This window comes from Tetrao urogallus (genome assembly GCF_951394365.1).
Source record: "Tetrao urogallus genome assembly, chromosome: 1".
Taxonomy (NCBI): Eukaryota; Metazoa; Chordata; class Aves; order Galliformes; family Phasianidae; genus Tetrao; species Tetrao urogallus.
The window spans coordinates 52,641,990-52,659,430 of NC_136813.1; the positions used below are offsets into that span (position 1 = coordinate 52,641,990).

The window sequence follows — 17,441 nt, forward strand, 5'->3', positions numbered from 1 at the left end:
ACAACTCTGTATGCTATCAGAAATCACTGTTTGGAACAGATTGCACTGTCACATATGGTCTTCACCGAATTTCACTGTTTTCAAAGTCAGAGGCCTGAAGGTCAACTGACTTGAAAAGTCAGCGATGCTGGGGAGTAGCCGGGTCACAGCCAAAGAAGCTCAAACAATGACAACAAAGTAATTAAAGTTTTAATACAATAAATACAAACAAAGCACTGGTATGAACAAAATTTTATTTTTATTTTTCCAATGGTGAAATGCTGCTCAGTGTGAAATTCACATTGAGTTATGAAAGATGCACAACTATTGGGACTTCCCTAACTTATTTACATATGAGTCTCTCTCTTTTTTTTTTTTTTTTTTAAATACATGTAGATTTGGCAGCCCTTTAATTTCTTAGAGCAAAAAAAAAATACATACATTTTAATTTCAAAAATGCTTATATTTTGTGAAATCATGATCGAGCGAGAAATTGCTTAAAAGTTTGGAAAGCATTTATTTTTAATATCAAACTAACATTGTGGTTTAGGTGCCGAGGTTCTGATTTTTGAAGAGGTACATGACTCAGAAATAAGGGAACTATGTATCAACTGAAAAGGCATTTTCATTATTATTCTAGAAATCTGTTTTCTTTTAGAAAGGACAATTTTGAAATAGCAAAATACACTGGTACAGAATACATAACAGAATGCTAATTTTTTAAAATGAATTTATATAACCATTTTCATTATTGCCTCTTCCCATGTAGCTTTATTTTTCCCACATTTTTCCTTAACCTAAATTCTTCCTTTCTAAAACTGAAGCTTGTGAAACCTATGTTCTCAGGGTGGCACAGTATAATTACCAAACATTTATGCATAACTTATATAGGAGTTATGCACAGAAATACTGGGTCACATACTCCAGAGCAGTGAATTACCTTCTTTCTAGGTAGCCAAAATGTCAGATAAAAGTATATTGATACAATATTGCAGAACTTCAAAGTAAAATTCATATTGAAATAATTACTTAGAATTTATACTTATAACCCTAAATAACCCTGAACAGGAATATTCAGAATTAAATTCTAACAAAATTTAATCTTGTCAGCCCTGCTGCCTGGACAGCATGGATTGTTGGGTTTGTATTTAGGAGTATTGCACACCTGAATACTCTTACAGTCTGCCCTTTTTCCACTTATACGTTCATCTGCTGAGTCAGAGAGTAAACAATGAAAAATACAGAAAGTTGTACTTTATTTGCTTCCATTCATATTTGGTACTGTAACAACAGAAATATTAGATAATCAAAACTCTTCTTCAGACTCAGCAGATGTTTTTTATCTGTTTTCTGGTATGACAAACACATTTGTACATACTGTAGATCAGCTTTGGCATTCCAGGCACTCGTATCCAGACAAAGAAATAATTCTTTAGAGGGTTACAGCATCCTATTTGATGCATTTTACTTTGCAGTTTTCTTTCATTTCAAATTTATATACTTAAGAAGGTTTAGATGAATCTTTCTTACAGTTTAATTTAGTTTAATTTTGGTTTAAAAATGAACTTTAACATTTTGGCTACTAAGTGGGTTCCACAGCCATAGAATTTCAAAAAGTATTTTCCACATTTTTCTTAAGGTACATATGGAAAAATATCAGCAAGTTCTAAGACAACTACCATCAGTGGCTAATTAAAATGTAAGTTATCAAATCAAATGGTGCTATCGTTATAAACCTTATGTTTTCTAAGACTACTAAAAATGTAATGAATACATATTTTCCTCTCCACTTTTTATTCTGTTTCTTATATTGTTGCCTGAACACTTCCCCAGTCCCCTTCATGCTGAGGTAACTGGAGATGGGGCTTTTAGCCAATCTCTTCTGCGTCTTGTTTCCTCCCTAGGAAAATGAATATGGAAGGAATACAACTATTTCTCTGTGTAAGCGTAAAAAACAGTGGATTAACAAATTGTGATTTTGTTACACCCATTCCCCGTGACAGGAATTCCAGATACATAAACAGTAAAGTCAGGAAGAGGCACAAGGGATTGAAACATACTGGCTGGATAATTGCATGAAGCTGTAAAAGCTTGCTTCCAAGGCCTGTGGAAAACAGCATTTCTAAGTGCTGAAAACAAACTGGATAGATGGGGATTTCATAACAGCTGGGTTGAGGAAGCTTAAAACAAAATATATGCTAACCTTGCTTTCTTGTGATAGAAAGAACAAAACCCAGAATGACACAGAACTCCTCTACAGGTGACTTGCAGGAGTATGCCTATTTTGCATAACATCAGTAAAATCATTTCTAAAACAGCCATAGATTCATTTACTTCTGTAAATTATTCACCCCCTCTTGATCCCTTTTTTCCCCCTTGGCCAAACGCTCTTACAGAAACACACAGATGAACATTACCCACTCTGATATTTCTGATGTGCTGCCCTTGTTTCCTGACAGAACAACATCTCACTTTGTAACTAAATGGCACTGGGATGAAAAATCGGAGTATTTTTGTCTCCAGGTAATAGAAGGAAGATTTTACTGCATCTTTAAAAATAAGTCATAGGATTTGGATGAGTCACAAAAACAAACCCAACACACACAAAAACCTGTTATTAGGTGTTTTAAAATACACTGCACAGCATATGAGTTTATCCAACAGGAAATTTATAAGATAACCTCCTTACTTCATCTAGTTTCACTTGCATTCCCATCTGAATGGAGTTGAATAATATCTTATTTGTACCAATAAACGGATGGTTCAGCAAGACACACTTTTAATGTATGGACCAAACTGCCTGCATTCATACTTCACCATTACAGTGGTCTTAAACCAAGGGGAAAGTTTCCCCATGTACGTATGAAAAGCTGGAGTTCTTAGTGTTGTTTCAGGTAAATACCAAAGTCAAATAGAATTGCTTTACATTTATATTTAGGTTTGTTTGTTAAGGATCAACCTGACTCTACACACATTAAATTTATGAAAACAATTCTAAATTAAAAACTACGATTTGAGAGCAACTAAAAATAAAACCAGCACTTGGAGGAACATCTGTGCATGTGTACTACAAAAAAAATTTGAAAGCTATAGACACCTTTTTATAGGTTCTACAGTGTGAAAAATCTTTTAAATACACAAATGCCTGTGTATTTATAAAATATTTGAAGTACAACAGATCAGTGCTATGCTGAACTGAATTTTTGAAACTGCACAGGTGTGACTGGTTTTGCCAAATAAAACCTTAGCTGAAATACAGATTAAAAAATGTAAAGAGATGTATGAGTAGCGTTAACATATCTGTCCACTATGGAATTGTGAGATGAAGTTAGATTGCACTGCAAACAGTATCTGTGAGAGTAGCTACAACCCAGAACGAGAACAGAATACAAAGCAAGCGTGCAAAGGATCTGGAATGCTGCAGATTCACAGACATCTGGACATGTAAGTACAAAACACTCAACTTGTAAATACAAATTGATTCCATCAGGTTTAGCATACAGTATTTTGGTAGTAATAGATAGATAGTTGGAAACAGCTCTCACTTAACAGCAAAATTAATTTTGGAGGGAACAAAATGGTATCATCTCATCCTGGAGAACAGCAAGAGAGGTATCATATTAAAGGAGCTAAAATTTTCTTTGGCATGGTAAAAGGGGAGAATTGAGTTTGCCAAAATATTTACATGAAGTTTCACCATACTGTGGCCAGTGCAATCATGTTTTGCACAGTCTACTTCTCACATAAACTTTTTTGTTGTTTTTCAGTATGCCTTCATATAAATGCTTTATTCATCATGTTCAATCTGTGTATACAACAAATAATAATAAAGACAAACTGTACAGTGCAGACAAACTCTTTGCATATATGTATGTAAATTCAGTAATACAGATGAACAAGTCTTTGATACACTCAATCTATTACATGCAGTTCATCCTTGCCATCCCCTTCCCATGCAACAGACGAGACAAGACAAAATTAAAAGGAGGAAACAAAGCACAGAAACCCCTTTTCTGTGTTTAAACAGACTGTAGAAAAAGAAATAATTTTTAGGACAATGATTCATTCTATTAAACACACATATGCATTTAATCCACAGAAACAAAAAGAGAAATTAAAAATATTATGGTGCATTTTCAGTATGTATGAACTGCTAATGGAAATAAAATCCAGCCTTAATTGTAGTCCCCTAAACTGCAAATTATAGTTACCTGGCATCAAATAGTACTTATGTAGCTTTAGGCCATAAACCAGAGGCTCCTTGCAAAGTTCAGCCAGCTTTCCAGTCCTGTCTCTCCCTGGGCTCTTAAACCAGCGAGAGTAAATAGATGGCTGGATTGGACATAAACTCTTATTCCCTCCTCAGGAACTCTTAACAAATCTAAGTGAGAAAGGGAATGTAGCCTTCAGTTGTATTACCCTACTCAAAATATTTGTGAATTGTTGCTCCTAAGGGACCCAGGAGATAGGACAGCATTAAGGGTACTGCATCCCATGGGCCCTCCGAATGCAGAGCAAGCCCACATCACATCATGTGAGTTGCTTTGGTTTTGTTTTCTCAGGTATGATGCACAAATCCCACTGGACCAGGTGGGATGAAAAGTGTGCACCGAGATTTTTACTTTTTCCCACAGGCACATATTTAGTGCTAGCAGGCAAGGGCACAGTCTAAGTCAAAGTTGGTTTGCATTTTTTTATCACAGTAGTGAAGTAGTTTTGCATTATCATTATTATTACTATTATTTACATTCCCTTCCTGGAAAGACCCTAGAATCAAGTGTTAGCTTGCTGTTCATGTTTCACCTAGATAACCAAGGAAATCTGGCCTACCAAAACAATCCAGAATTTAGCAGCTTTATAGTAGCTTCCTTGAAGAACAACTAAAAGTTGCTTATAAACCACATCTGAAAACTAGCATGGAAAGTTCATTAAGACTGAATAAGTTACTCAGGGGAGCAGATAGGGAGTCTGAAATGACCACTAGTCTCTTCCTGTTAGGGACACTTCAGAACAAAGACATGATAAAATGAAATACGAGAAATACAATAGTAAAAAAGGAATGGACAATTTCCTTTTTTTTTTTTTTCTTTTTTTTTTTTTTTCTTTTTTTAATCTCTAAATATCAAGATAATAGGTAGAGGCCAAGAGAGTGCTATCACATAGTTCTCCAGACTGAGGCACAGTTTGGTCCTTGTTGCCCTTTCTGAGAAACAAATACCTTCGTAAACATACAGACAGCACCCACAATCCTAGTGTCTGAAAGCACGTGACTAAGTATGTAACATGTCAATGCCATTTCTGTGGTGTTGTCTAATTTTTTTTTTCCTTGTAAGATTGGTTTTACTGTTCACAAGAGACAAACTTAAAGTGTTGATGGTGCTTCTCATGATATCAGCCAAGGCTTCAATTTTATAATGTTTTTGATTTTGTCTAGGTTCATGTAGAAGTAAGTACAGTATACAGAGATCAAGGCAAGGCACCTTCAATCTATCAATTTGGTGAGGATATTATCCTAGGAAGCTGGGTAGAGGTACGTACTGGAATATCAGTGAGATACATAGGACTGAATTTTGCATGCTTAGCTAAAAATAAAAATAAAGTTTTGTAATATGTCCAGTTGTAAAACTTTTTTTTTTAAAACACCAGAAAAACTATAATTTTTAACTACTCTTTGCATTGGTGCTGCAGAAAAGAACACAACAACATCCTTGCCCATGCTTTGCTAAGTAGGTGTGGAAATCAGCCAAAAATAACAATGGCATTAAGTTCAGTTCCTTAAAAACAGAAAAGGATTATATTTGAAATGGATATAGGTAGCGCAATTCTGGTTAGTCTTAACTGTTTTTTTATTGGTGGTGGTAGTTTTTCAAACAATGAAGCTTTAGTAGATGAAAAATGAGCCTTAATTCAGGCCTACAAGGCCTACAAAATTCTTTGGACCCACTTTCCCAAAAATGAGTGGGTCTTGCTCGCTGGGCAAGGCAAATGTTACCATTACCAGTAAGCCTGTGACATGTATAAAACACACACACACAAAGAAACTGTAGGGGGATGCCAAACACTCATTCCAGAAAACTTCCTGTTGGTTGTGTTTGACACTCTTCCCTCCACTATAATGCCAACCTCAGAAGCACAGTATCTGTTACTAAAGAGTATTCACATTGATCAGCATTGTAAGCCAGAGACAATGATCCTATTCTTTATAGATATAATTTGTAATTATAGATTTTTGAAGGCTTCCTGATTCCCTGATTACTTTCAAAACTAAGCCACCGGCAACACTTAAAGTTATAGAGAAACACAATCCCTGCAAAAGGTCACAGACAGTGGAGCGAGCAGCCTTATAAAAAAGGGAAGAAGAGAAATCCATAATAGCACAGGTTTACAGCATCTACCTAGAAATTACTTGATTATTTGTGTGCTACAAAATAGAACTTAAACACATGAATTTTGCTGAAACTGGACTCAAAAAAAGGATTATGGGTAATTGTCAGCAGGCAAGGTATCAAGTGTACTTGTGAAGTATGTCATTCACATGAAGTGTCACAGTCACAGAAAAGATATTAAAAAGGCATTCCAATATCTGGTAGGGCATTCCATGGTCTGAGTTTAGCTGGTTCATCCAGGTGTCTTCTCATTGTGGGTGGAGATACACGTTGAGCTTTATCCGCTTGCAATGATTCAGTTCAGAACCAGCCACGTGCCAGGACGCCACTTGCTGCGAGCTGATCCACAGACACTGCAAAGGGGAAGTCTGGCAAGGATAAATCGCTCAACTGCACTCAGGACTCAGTAAGTCACAACACCTGTGAGGATCTGGCTATGTCGTCTTACTCTTGTTAACTGGTGGTTTGCCGCCATTCATTATTGCAGACGCACTTGTGCTTTTACTTGGAGTTACCCCAGCCTTTGGCACTGTTTCTCCAATATCATGCAAAGATGGTTCTCGATACATGGCAACTGAAAGGAGAAAAGAAGAAAAGAGACATTTTAAAGAACATGTTTTATTTAAGAACATGTCTCAAACAGGATTATCTACAGTAACTAATATTTTTTTTTGCCCCATCCCTGGAGGCATTCAAGGCCAGGCTGGATGTGGCTCTGGGTAGCCTGCTCTAGTGGTTAGCGACCCTGCACATAGCAGAGGGGTTGAAATTCAATGATCATTGTGGTCCTTTTCAACCCAGGCCATTCTATGATTCTATGATTCTATGATTCTATGATTCTAATATACTCCATGTTTCTCTTGCATGATGGGAAACTAGTTTCAGAGCTACTTTGCATGACTGATATCTTTGCTAGACCCTCTGAACTTCCCACTTCTACCATATCTGTCTTAAAAAAGCAGGAAACTGTATGCTCACCTGTTTAAAGGAACTACTGAAACCTCAGAAATTAGAAAATACAGTTATGTATTTATATGAGACAGATATGCATATATTTTTATATACTCATTTTATGTATTATCCTTAAAAAAGGTATTTTACGATTTTTTAGAAGTAAAATATGAGTTGTCTGGATGCAAATGCCTTTTCTTTAGCCCTACACTGCAAGACTGGGCTTGAGTCCAGCTAAGAAAAATTATTTGTACAGCTGGCTCCCAAGTCCAAGAAGCGTGGTTATAACCTCCTCAGGTTACAGCTGAAGAAGTGTTTGGGACTTTTCTGCAGAGTCTACATGAAATTTGAGGGTTTTGCTCTTCCATTTCAAAAAAGCATGCAGTACACACTAAGCTACACTGAATGCAGAGCAGAAAGCTCCAAACTAAACTACTAACTGAATTTTTAGATGAATTAAAAGTTTGCCCCTGGGTTTCATTCCCTGTGTAACCAGTTTAAATCCTTTGAGGGAAATATATGTGTTCAATTACACAGTTCCAGCTTCCTTAATGATTAATACTCTTGGATAATTCAATTCCATTTTCCATGTCAGTGATTCAGGTAATATTTCCAGTTACATCTAACTTCACTAGCCTTTATTTATATCAGAGCAGTGTTAAAAGAAATATCAAAGCAGTCAAAGGAGTTAATCACCACATTGACTTTGGGTTTCGCTCTCTGCTGCCACAGAGCACAAATCTTTAATCACTTGGCTTATTAAAGTCAAAGGCAGGAGCATCAAAGTACTGGCACTGGCCTTCAGTAGTGTGGGGTTTCATAAGAAATATAGAATTTGATAACTGATCAAATACTTGTTCTAACATTTCCAGTAACATAATTTAAATCCTTTTGGCCTATGAAAAGTCTGAAATTAAAGATCTTCTCTGGAGTATCTAAGGCTGATTATGATTTTTGTCTTCAGGGTGAGACCCCAAAAATGTGTTAGGAATGCTTTCCTTTGCTGCTTAACAAAGAACTTGATAAAGTAACACCATGACCTACAAAAATATTGTCAAATAGTATGAGATAAAACTACAAGGAGCTATATATCAGAGGTGTAATATTTTAAAATTCTCATAGGCAATGTAAAAAACTTATTCCTATGCCTGGCCTAGATATTTTGAAAGCATTTGAGTCCAAACATTAATGAAAATTGTTGTTTCCTTTCTAATCAATGGATGTTTACTTAAAAAATGCACTGGGTTTGACTTATAAAATATCAGTAGTGTTGAAAGCTTGTGAAAATACAAAAACATTGTGAAACAGGTGAAGAACAAAGGCATCATCCTGAATTCAAATTTAAAGTTAAAAATAGTATTGTTCAGAGTTTCACAATAAAGGAGCAATCTAACATTAATAAACTCTCATCCCTTAATCAAAACTTCTAAAGTCAAAATAATTTAAAACAAACAAACAAAAACAACAAACAAACAAACAAAAAAACCTGGACTGTTAACTAAAATATTATTAGTGTGTGATTTTAGATGTTAAGTAAGTAGGTAATTTTTAGAATGACTGAGGCTATGTGTAGCAATGATCTCAGTGAAATTTGGAGTGCTGACAGGAGTGATGTCAGAAGGGTGACTACCAAAACTGCTATCTTGAACTTCAAGAGAGTGGACTTTGACCTGCTCAGGACGCTTGTAGCACGGGTCCCTTGGGAGTCGCTCCTTAAGGGTAAAGGGGTCCAGGAAGCCTGGACGCTCCTCAAGGTGGAAATCTTAAAGGCACAAAAACAGGCTGTCCCTGAATACCGTAAGGCGAGCCGTAGGGGGAGAAGACCTGTGTGGATGAGCCGGGAATTACTGTCAAGACTCAGGAAGAAAAAGAGAGTCTATGTCCTCTGGAAGAAGGGACAGGCTACTAGGGGAGATTACAAGGAAGTTGCTAAGGCATGCAGGGAGGAAGTCCGGAAGGCGAAAGCCCATCTTGAACTTAGATTGGCCACTGCAGTAAAGCAGAATAAGAAATCCTTTTACAAATATATAAATGACAAGAGAAAAACCAAGGATAATATCTATCCTTTGATTGATGCGGCGGGGAATGTGACCACAGATGACAAGGAGAAGGCTGAGGTCCTCAATGCCTTCTTTACATCTGCCTTTAATAGTCAGACCAGCTATCTTCAGGGCACTTTGTGCCCTGATCTGGATATCTGGGCTGACATGCAGAATGTCTCCCCGGAGATCGAGGTGGAGACAGTTAGAGAGCTCCTCCTCCATCTGGACAGTCACAAGTCCATGGGACCGGATGGGCTTCATCCTAGGGTGCTGAGGGAGTTGGCGGGGATGATTGCTAAGCCGCTCTCAGCTACCTACCAGCGCTCCTGGTTGACTGGAGAGGTTCCAGAGGATTGGAGGCTTGCTGATGTGACTCCCATCTACAAGAAGGGCCGTAAGGAGGACCTGGGGAACTACAGGCCTGTCAGCCTGACATCAGTGCCAGGGAAGGTCATGGAACAAATCCTCCTGGGAGAGGTCACACGGCTCGTGCGCGGCGTCCATGGGATCAGGCCCAGCCAGCATGGGTTCATGAAAGGCAGGTCGTGTTTGACCAACCTCATCTCCTTCTATGACTGGGTGACCAGACTGGTAGATGAGGGAAAGGCAGTTGATGCAGTCTACCTAGACTTCAGCAAAGCCTTTGACATGGTCTCTCACAGTATACTTCTGCAGAAACTGGCTGCCCGTGGCTTGGACAGTTTTACCCTCCGTTGGATAAGGAACTGGCTGGAGGGCCGTGCTCAACGGGTGGTGGTCAATGGAGTGAAGTCTAGCTGGAGACCTGTTTCAAGTGGTGTCTCCCAGGGGTCGGTACTGGGGCCCATCCTGTTTAATATCTTCTTTGATGACTTAGATGAAGGGATTGAGTGTACCCTGAGTAAGTTTGCAGATGACACCAAGTTGGGAGGTGGTGTCGATCTGCCTGAGGGCAGGGAAGCCCTGCAGAAGGATCTAGATAAGCTGGATCACTGGGCTGAGGTGAATGGGATGAGGTTTAACAAGGCCAAGTGTCGGGTTCTACACTTTGGCCACAACAACCCCATGCAGCGTTACAGGCTTGGGGATGAGTGGTTGGAAAGGAACCTGGGGGTGTTGGTTGATGCTCGGCTGAACATGAGCTGACAGTGTGCCCAGGTGGCCAAGAGGGCCAACGACATCCTGGTTTGCATTAGAAATAGTGTGGCCAGCAGGAGCAGGGAAGTGATCGTCCCCCTCTACTCAGCACTGGTGAGGCCGCACCTCAAGTACTGTGTTCAGTTTTGGGCCCCTCACTACAAGAAAGACATTGAAGCCCTGGAACGTGTCCAAAGAATGGCAACGAAACTGGTGAGGGGTCTGGAGCACAAGTCTTATGAGGAGCGGCTGAGGGAGCTGGGATTGTTCAGTCTGGAGAAGAGAAGGCTCAGGGGAGACCTCATTGCACTCTACAACTTTCTGAAGGGAGGCTGTGGTGCAAAAGGGTCTGGCCTCTTCTCCCAGGCAAATAGTAGGACCCGAGAAGATGGCAAGAAGTTATACCAGAGGAGGTTTAGGTTGGATATTAGGAGAAACTTTTTCTCCCAAAGGGTGGTCAGGCACTGGAATGGCCTGCCCAGGGAGGTGGTGGAGTCGCCGTCCCTGGTGGTGTTCAAGAGGCGCCTGGATGAGGAGCTACGAGATATGGTTTAGTAGCTTGTGGCACTGATAGGAATGGGAGGGTGGTTGGACTAGATGATCTTGCAGGTCGTTTCCAACCTTGTGATTCTGTGATTCTGTGATTCTGTGACAGGACACAAAAAGTGATGTAGGTTAGAGGTGGCCTGCAGAATAAATAGATCAGTCATAAATAGATCAGTCATAATCCAGGAGAAAAGCAAATGTGTTTACCAAGGAATGTGAGACATCATTTTAGTGTGCAAGGTTAGTACAACTTTCATTTTCATCTACCTTGCTTCAATTGTCAACTTACACAAGTTATGTATATTATATCAACTGGTTAAGTAATCAAGTATGATCTGTTCTATAAACAGACCTTTGTGTTTTGCATTAGAAAGCTTTTACCTTGAAATACACTTCATCCATTCCATTTATAACTCTCAATTATCCCACAATGTCCAATTTTTCATTCTGATTGGAAGACTCACAACACTTTTTGCTGCTAGCAAGATAATATCTTAAAGGTGATAGAATACATATCCACAGAAGATTTCTTTTCTTGTAAAATGACCTTCTAATCTCTTCAAATAATATTTTTAAATATGCCCTTTCTAGCATCAATATGCCAAAGCACAAAACTGCTCCATGAATCCTGGGGACTGTCATTTGGAATGGCTTCTGTGCATGGAACACACATTCACAAAGGTTATTTGGTTATTTTAGAAACAATTCCCTTTTCTTTCCCTGAGATTTATAGGAAGATCTGCCAGTGATGGACTACATCTCACCTTCCAATGGCTTGGGTAGAAAATGAGCTGCTGGTTTTGTTTTCTTGACTCTATTTCCTTTCATGACCTGCCCTTCCTTGTTCAGACCTAAGAACCAGGCCCTTCCGGACTCCTGTTGTCTGTAGAGCATGGATGAGTAGATTACATAATAATTTTCAAAAACAGACTCCTTGAATTTGCACTCCGGTGTAAAAAGTTCCTGTGGGAGAAAAAGTAAGTGTTAAGCGGTATCTCTGAAGTGCTGCTTCTGTTTTGACAATTCACAAACACCTTTAGATTAATTTAATATATGACTTATAGTTAGGTTCCGTTTTGAGACCAGAAAATCTATCTTCCTGTAGCTGACTTCCAGGTGAAGTTATTTCACCTCTCACCACTTCTCTTTCCCCATCTTGCAACAAGGATAGTATATTTTGAAAGTACAGAAGAGACACCACCATAAAAACACTTTAAAATGCAGGCATAATTATTCTCATGTTTTTCTGAAAGATTATCCTTGTTTTTCTTGAATTAGAATGTCTGTTCTAAAAAAAAATACATTGATGATAAAAGTATTTTTCAGTTTCAACATGCTTGATAGATGTAATAAAAGCAATAAACTTCCTCTACGTATGTTTTACCGTAGCTAATATATAATAGCTGTTAATAATATATTTAAAAATATATAATTTCCTAGAGTAGGCACGGTTTGAGACACCTTGGGAAAGTGCTGTTTTGATATGCAAATTCCTATACAAAGAACATTATTCCTATTGACTTTCTCAGCATTCATCCCATTATTGCTTATGTTTCCAGAAGTCACATTCACTGAACTCTTTATTAAGGTTAACTTGAGCACAAACTTCTAGAACCCAGGAGTCAAATTAGTTTGATTTTAAATAACACAAATGAACAGTAATAAAAGTGTGAACATATATTGAGCACTTTACCAGAGTCCTTTGGAAAAATAAACAGCAAATAATAAGCAAATAAAATTACCTTTTCTTTTCAAAGGTGAAAAAAAAAAAAATTGCACTTTTTTATCATGACGAAATAGAAGTGTGTGTGAATGTAGATAATTTTCAGTCTTTGGACATGTCTGTTGAAACCTGTGAATGATAATCCCATCATAACAGGAGGAGGGGGAAGTGGGAAAGTGGAAGGTGACTTCACAGATCTCTTAGCCCTGAATCCGCTTTTTCTTTTTGTACTTATATTTCCTTCAGTTACCTCTCCCAAGAATTAAAATTCTGGAAATATCTTCTATTCACACTCTTCCATTCAAATTAATTTGGTTTGTTTGTTTCTTTGTTTCTTTCTTTTTACTACTGGCCCAGTGCAATACTGAGCTAACTCTCAGTAGGTGTTTTCTGGGTCTCTATCTCATACCCAGCTGACTCTATACTGTAAGGATTTCACAGCTGTTTTTGTCTCAACAGGTTTCCTTTCTGGAAAACAAAGTCTGGAAAACAAAGTCTGAAAAGACACAGATCCCCATAAGAGAAAGCAGAGATGGAAATACTTTTCTGTATCTGTACTACATGTCACTCCATGTACCAAGAAGTTTTCTTCTTATGATAAGGGACATACAGCACTCATATTGCTATGGCTTGCCTTATAACTTGTGAACAAAGCTATCTTACCTTATGCAGGGTATACTATACTGTTAGCTTTCTCAATTATTGAGTATTTTTTAGCCTCAAATAAAAAGAATTGGTGTATCTTCTTCAACAACATACTAACAGCAGTTATTGCAGCAGACAGAAAATAACCTGGAAACCTGCCTTAAATGAGGTGGTTTTCTTTGTGTGAGCAGCTACACTTAATGTCTCAGGTCAGACTCATTTACAGATGCAAAAGAAATTCTCTGATGTGTGCAATGGCCTTTTTTTAATTTATTTATTTTTTGCACCACTACTTCTTTACCACCTATCTGTGCAGCTATATTTATATATACATACAGAAATGCAAATACAGTCTGAACTAGAAGTGCTGAAAACTAATGAGGAAAATTCTTAAAGGCAACTTCTTTGCTACAGGGTTTTCTCCTTCTGTTCCAAGATGTCTGCTGCTTGTGCTGCTCTCCTTCCTTTTACGCTGATTTCAAATCACGGCAGGGCTCAAGGAGGCTCAAAGCCACAGTGCAGGGTGGCAGGCTAGAAGGAATGCCTGCTGAACTCTTGCACAGGCATTTACATGCAAGTCATGTTCCTCAGCTGTTGAAACAGCAAATGCTAATCAGGAATTGCCTGCATTGCTTACAAAGATCTCCCCATTACCTGCTTCACTGCAAAAGCTACCCCCTGTGCTTCACACTACATTTTACTTCCTTGTAAAGCTCAATTACCATAAACACTACTTAGCCAGTAGTCACTTCTTGCTATAAACAAAAGCTATTTGTCATTCTCAGTTTCTCTATACTAGCGATGGTTGGTTGCCTGTGAGTGGTATTTCTGTGTTTTTCCAAATAATATCCATTAGGATACTTAAACAATATTCCTTCAAATAGCATGTCACCTCTGAATCAAACTTCTTTTCTTTGGCATGTAAAACAGTTTCTCTTACAGTGCACAAAATAGAGGACAAAACTTCAGTTATTTTGCTCTGCCAAGTCAAAAAAAAAACAAACAAAAAAAACCCCACAAACACCCTATTTCAATAAAATTACTAGTCTGATTCTGGATGTAGACTGATAGACAGGACAAACTGGAATCACTACTATTCCACAGTTATAAAAAGCAGAGTAATAGTCTGTTTTGGGTTTTTTTTGTTGGTTATTGGTTGGCTGGTTGAATGATAGAATCCTGCACCAAATTATTGTAGCTATCCTGTTCCAGATGGCTTGTTGCTACAGTAACTTTGGACAGGATTTTCATTCATCCAGTATTAGGATGCAATTCTGCCCGGGATAAAGTTGGTCAAAAAGTAATTTGAATATATGCTACACTGAAGCATGTTAATTGTTCCAGTGTTGTGGAAAGAGAGTATTCATGAATACTAAGCACCTGTTGGTAACAATACTGAAATACAGCCACTGATTCCTCTGAGAATTACTCTGGAAGGGGCTTCTGAAATAAGCACCTTCCATGAGTGGAATATTTCTAAGAATGATTTCTGCTTTGCTGCAGACAATTCTTATATGGCTAAAAAGTTGTTAGCACCCATATTTTCTCCAGTAAAGCAGCCATGGCACCTAAAGAACTGCTTCTGCATGTACCTAGGCCAAATCTAGCTCTACATAGCTAAACCTCAATCTAGTAAGAATTCAGAAAGTGAGCATCATGGGCTAACCGCACTGCCTTTAAAAAATTGTTTACACTTCATTTTATTTGAAGTCATTATCAGAGGAAAAGGCAGTTATGTTTTGCCAGTCTAAGAGCCTTTTTGTCTAGAGGCAGAAGGAATATAAATCTTGAGAGATGTGGCTGACTTGAATCATTTAGATCTTCTCTTCAAGAATGACATCTTCAGTTTTAATTGCAGGCAATCTTACCCTTTTGTATTAGGAACTCTATGTATTACAAAACCAGACATGACTTGCAAACAAGAACTTGTGCTCAGGATATTTCTTCCAAGGTCAGTGCCCAAATTTAACATATAATCTTACATAAAAGTTGGTTTACTTCTGTCAAAGCAACATCTGAAAAATAAAGTATATGCCAGATGCCAATTTCCAAAACCCCAGGATAGGTCTCTGGCTCTAAACTTCAATCATATACATCTTCCTGGGTCCTAGGGAAGAGAAGGATGGATTAAATTGAACCTTGCTGGGAAGAACTGTCACTTGGATATTTGTGCTAGCTTCCTAACAAGTTATTGCTTGACGTGAGTCATATTTGGAGATGTAATAATTCTCCTGGTAGCTGTAGAGTTAATAAGTATTATCATTCACAGGTTGTGGGTTCACTCTTGGGATCAAAAAGTTTTACCATTGGGGAATTCTTAGTTTTGTGGCTCCCACAACCGCTACCAAAACTTATCATTGTAGTATGACATAATATGTAGGTACCTCCACATGTAATGCCTCTTATTTATTTCCACAGAAACTATAACAGAAACAAAGAATACAAAAACCTTATTTGATAGAGGAAATTCTCAGCTACAAAACACTATTTTTCAACATCATTACCACCATTAGCTATGCATTTTCGGCAGTGATGAACAAGACTCTGCATGCCATGCTTATAAGAATCTGAACCAATGGAGGTAACCCACTGTTTCACAACTGCTGTAACAGCTTCATTGCTACGAAACTGTTGTCCACACAGTCCATCCTTCATTGGCCCAAGAAGATGGAAGTCAGAGGGCACGAAATCTGGACTATATGGTGAGTGTAGCAGGACAATCCAGCCAAGACTGGCAATGTGCTTCACAGTCTTCACGTGGGTATGAGGTCTGGTCTTACATATTTCAAGAGAAAGATTGCTTTCTTGCTAATATGAATCTGGAAGTTTGGGCCTTCTGCTTAGCACATCACAATGTAACTGTCAGAGTTGACGGTTTTTCCATGTTTGAGGAAATCCAAAAGGATCACCCCTTTCCCAGTGCACCCAGTGCACATTACTTCATCTGCTGAGGACTGCATCTTGAAATTTTTATTTGATGGGAAATTCACATTGCCACTCCATGAACTGCTGTTTCGCTACGGTTCATAGTGGTGACATCACATGCCGTCAATGGCAACGATGTGATCCAGGAAATTGTCACTTTTAGTTCTGTATTGGTTCAATAGATCCTGACAAGCTTGAATGTGGCTTTTCAGGTCTCTGGCTACAGGGGTGCCTGAGCCTGTTGCTACCTTTGGAAGGTAGCAGAGGTAACACCTGCATGAATTGTGAGCAGGTGGAAGATATGCTCAGCATGGTGGCAGAACATAGATGACTCCTTACTGAGGGGAACACAAAGCCCCATATGTCAGCCAGAACCTACCCATAGGAAAGTGTGCTGCCTCCCTGGTGACATTACTAAAAAAACTTCCTGATCTGATTATTACCCTTTACTAATAGTTCAAGCTGGTAGCAATGAAGCTGCTGAGAGAAGCCTGAGGGCTGTTAGAAGCATCTTTAGGGCACTGGGGCAGTTAGTTGACGGAGCAAGAGTACAGGTGGCATTTTCCTCTATCCCCTCAATGGTAGTGAGGCATACCAAGACCAGGAAAATGCATCTTATAAATATGTGGCTAAGAGGCTGGTGAGCTGGTGACATCACAAGAATTTTGGCCTTTTTGACCATGGAGATTATTATTCAGCACCAGGTCTGTCTGGAGGACTGAAGGCTTATCACTGTGACTCCCATCTTAGAGTAATACAATCATAAAATGTTTTGGGTTGGAAAGGACCTGTGAGATCATTGTGAAAATCCTTCTTTGTTTTTTGGCTCAAAGCTTGCTTCCTGAGGTTTTGCTTGTGATAAGACTCTGAGTAATTTGCCAAGAAGGCAAGTGATGGGTGCTAACCGTGTAACAATCAATATCACTTTGGGAACATTTAAAAACCCCTTCCTCCAGAGCTGCTTGCTCTGTAGAAGAGCGGAAGAGAGTGCTCAGGAGTGCTCACTGGCGGAAGATCTGGCCTGTGGCTAAACAGCTCCAGCTAGGTATGGGAAAACTGGGGAATGATACATTGTGTTCTGTGAAAAACAGGATGCAGATGGGCATCCCTGCTCCCTCTTATCTGCTG

General features: G+C 38.7%; 1 protein-coding gene across 3 annotated transcripts in view; it reads right to left on the reverse strand.

Annotated features, from left to right (window-relative positions):
* Positions 1-6,799: 6,799 nt before the first annotated feature.
* FGF14 (fibroblast growth factor 14) overlaps positions 6,800-17,441 on the reverse strand; it is a gene marked incomplete at both ends in the record, with an annotated part of 380,409 nt that continues 369,767 nt past the window's right edge. For all 3 annotated transcript variants that reach the window (XM_079541937.1, XM_079541935.1, XM_079541936.1), the window contains 2 exons: positions 6,800-6,939; positions 11,785-11,983. In XM_079541937.1, the coding sequence (XP_079398063.1) occupies positions 6,800-6,939; positions 11,785-11,983 (339 nt within the window). The remainder of the gene's footprint in view (positions 6,940-11,784; positions 11,984-17,441) is intronic.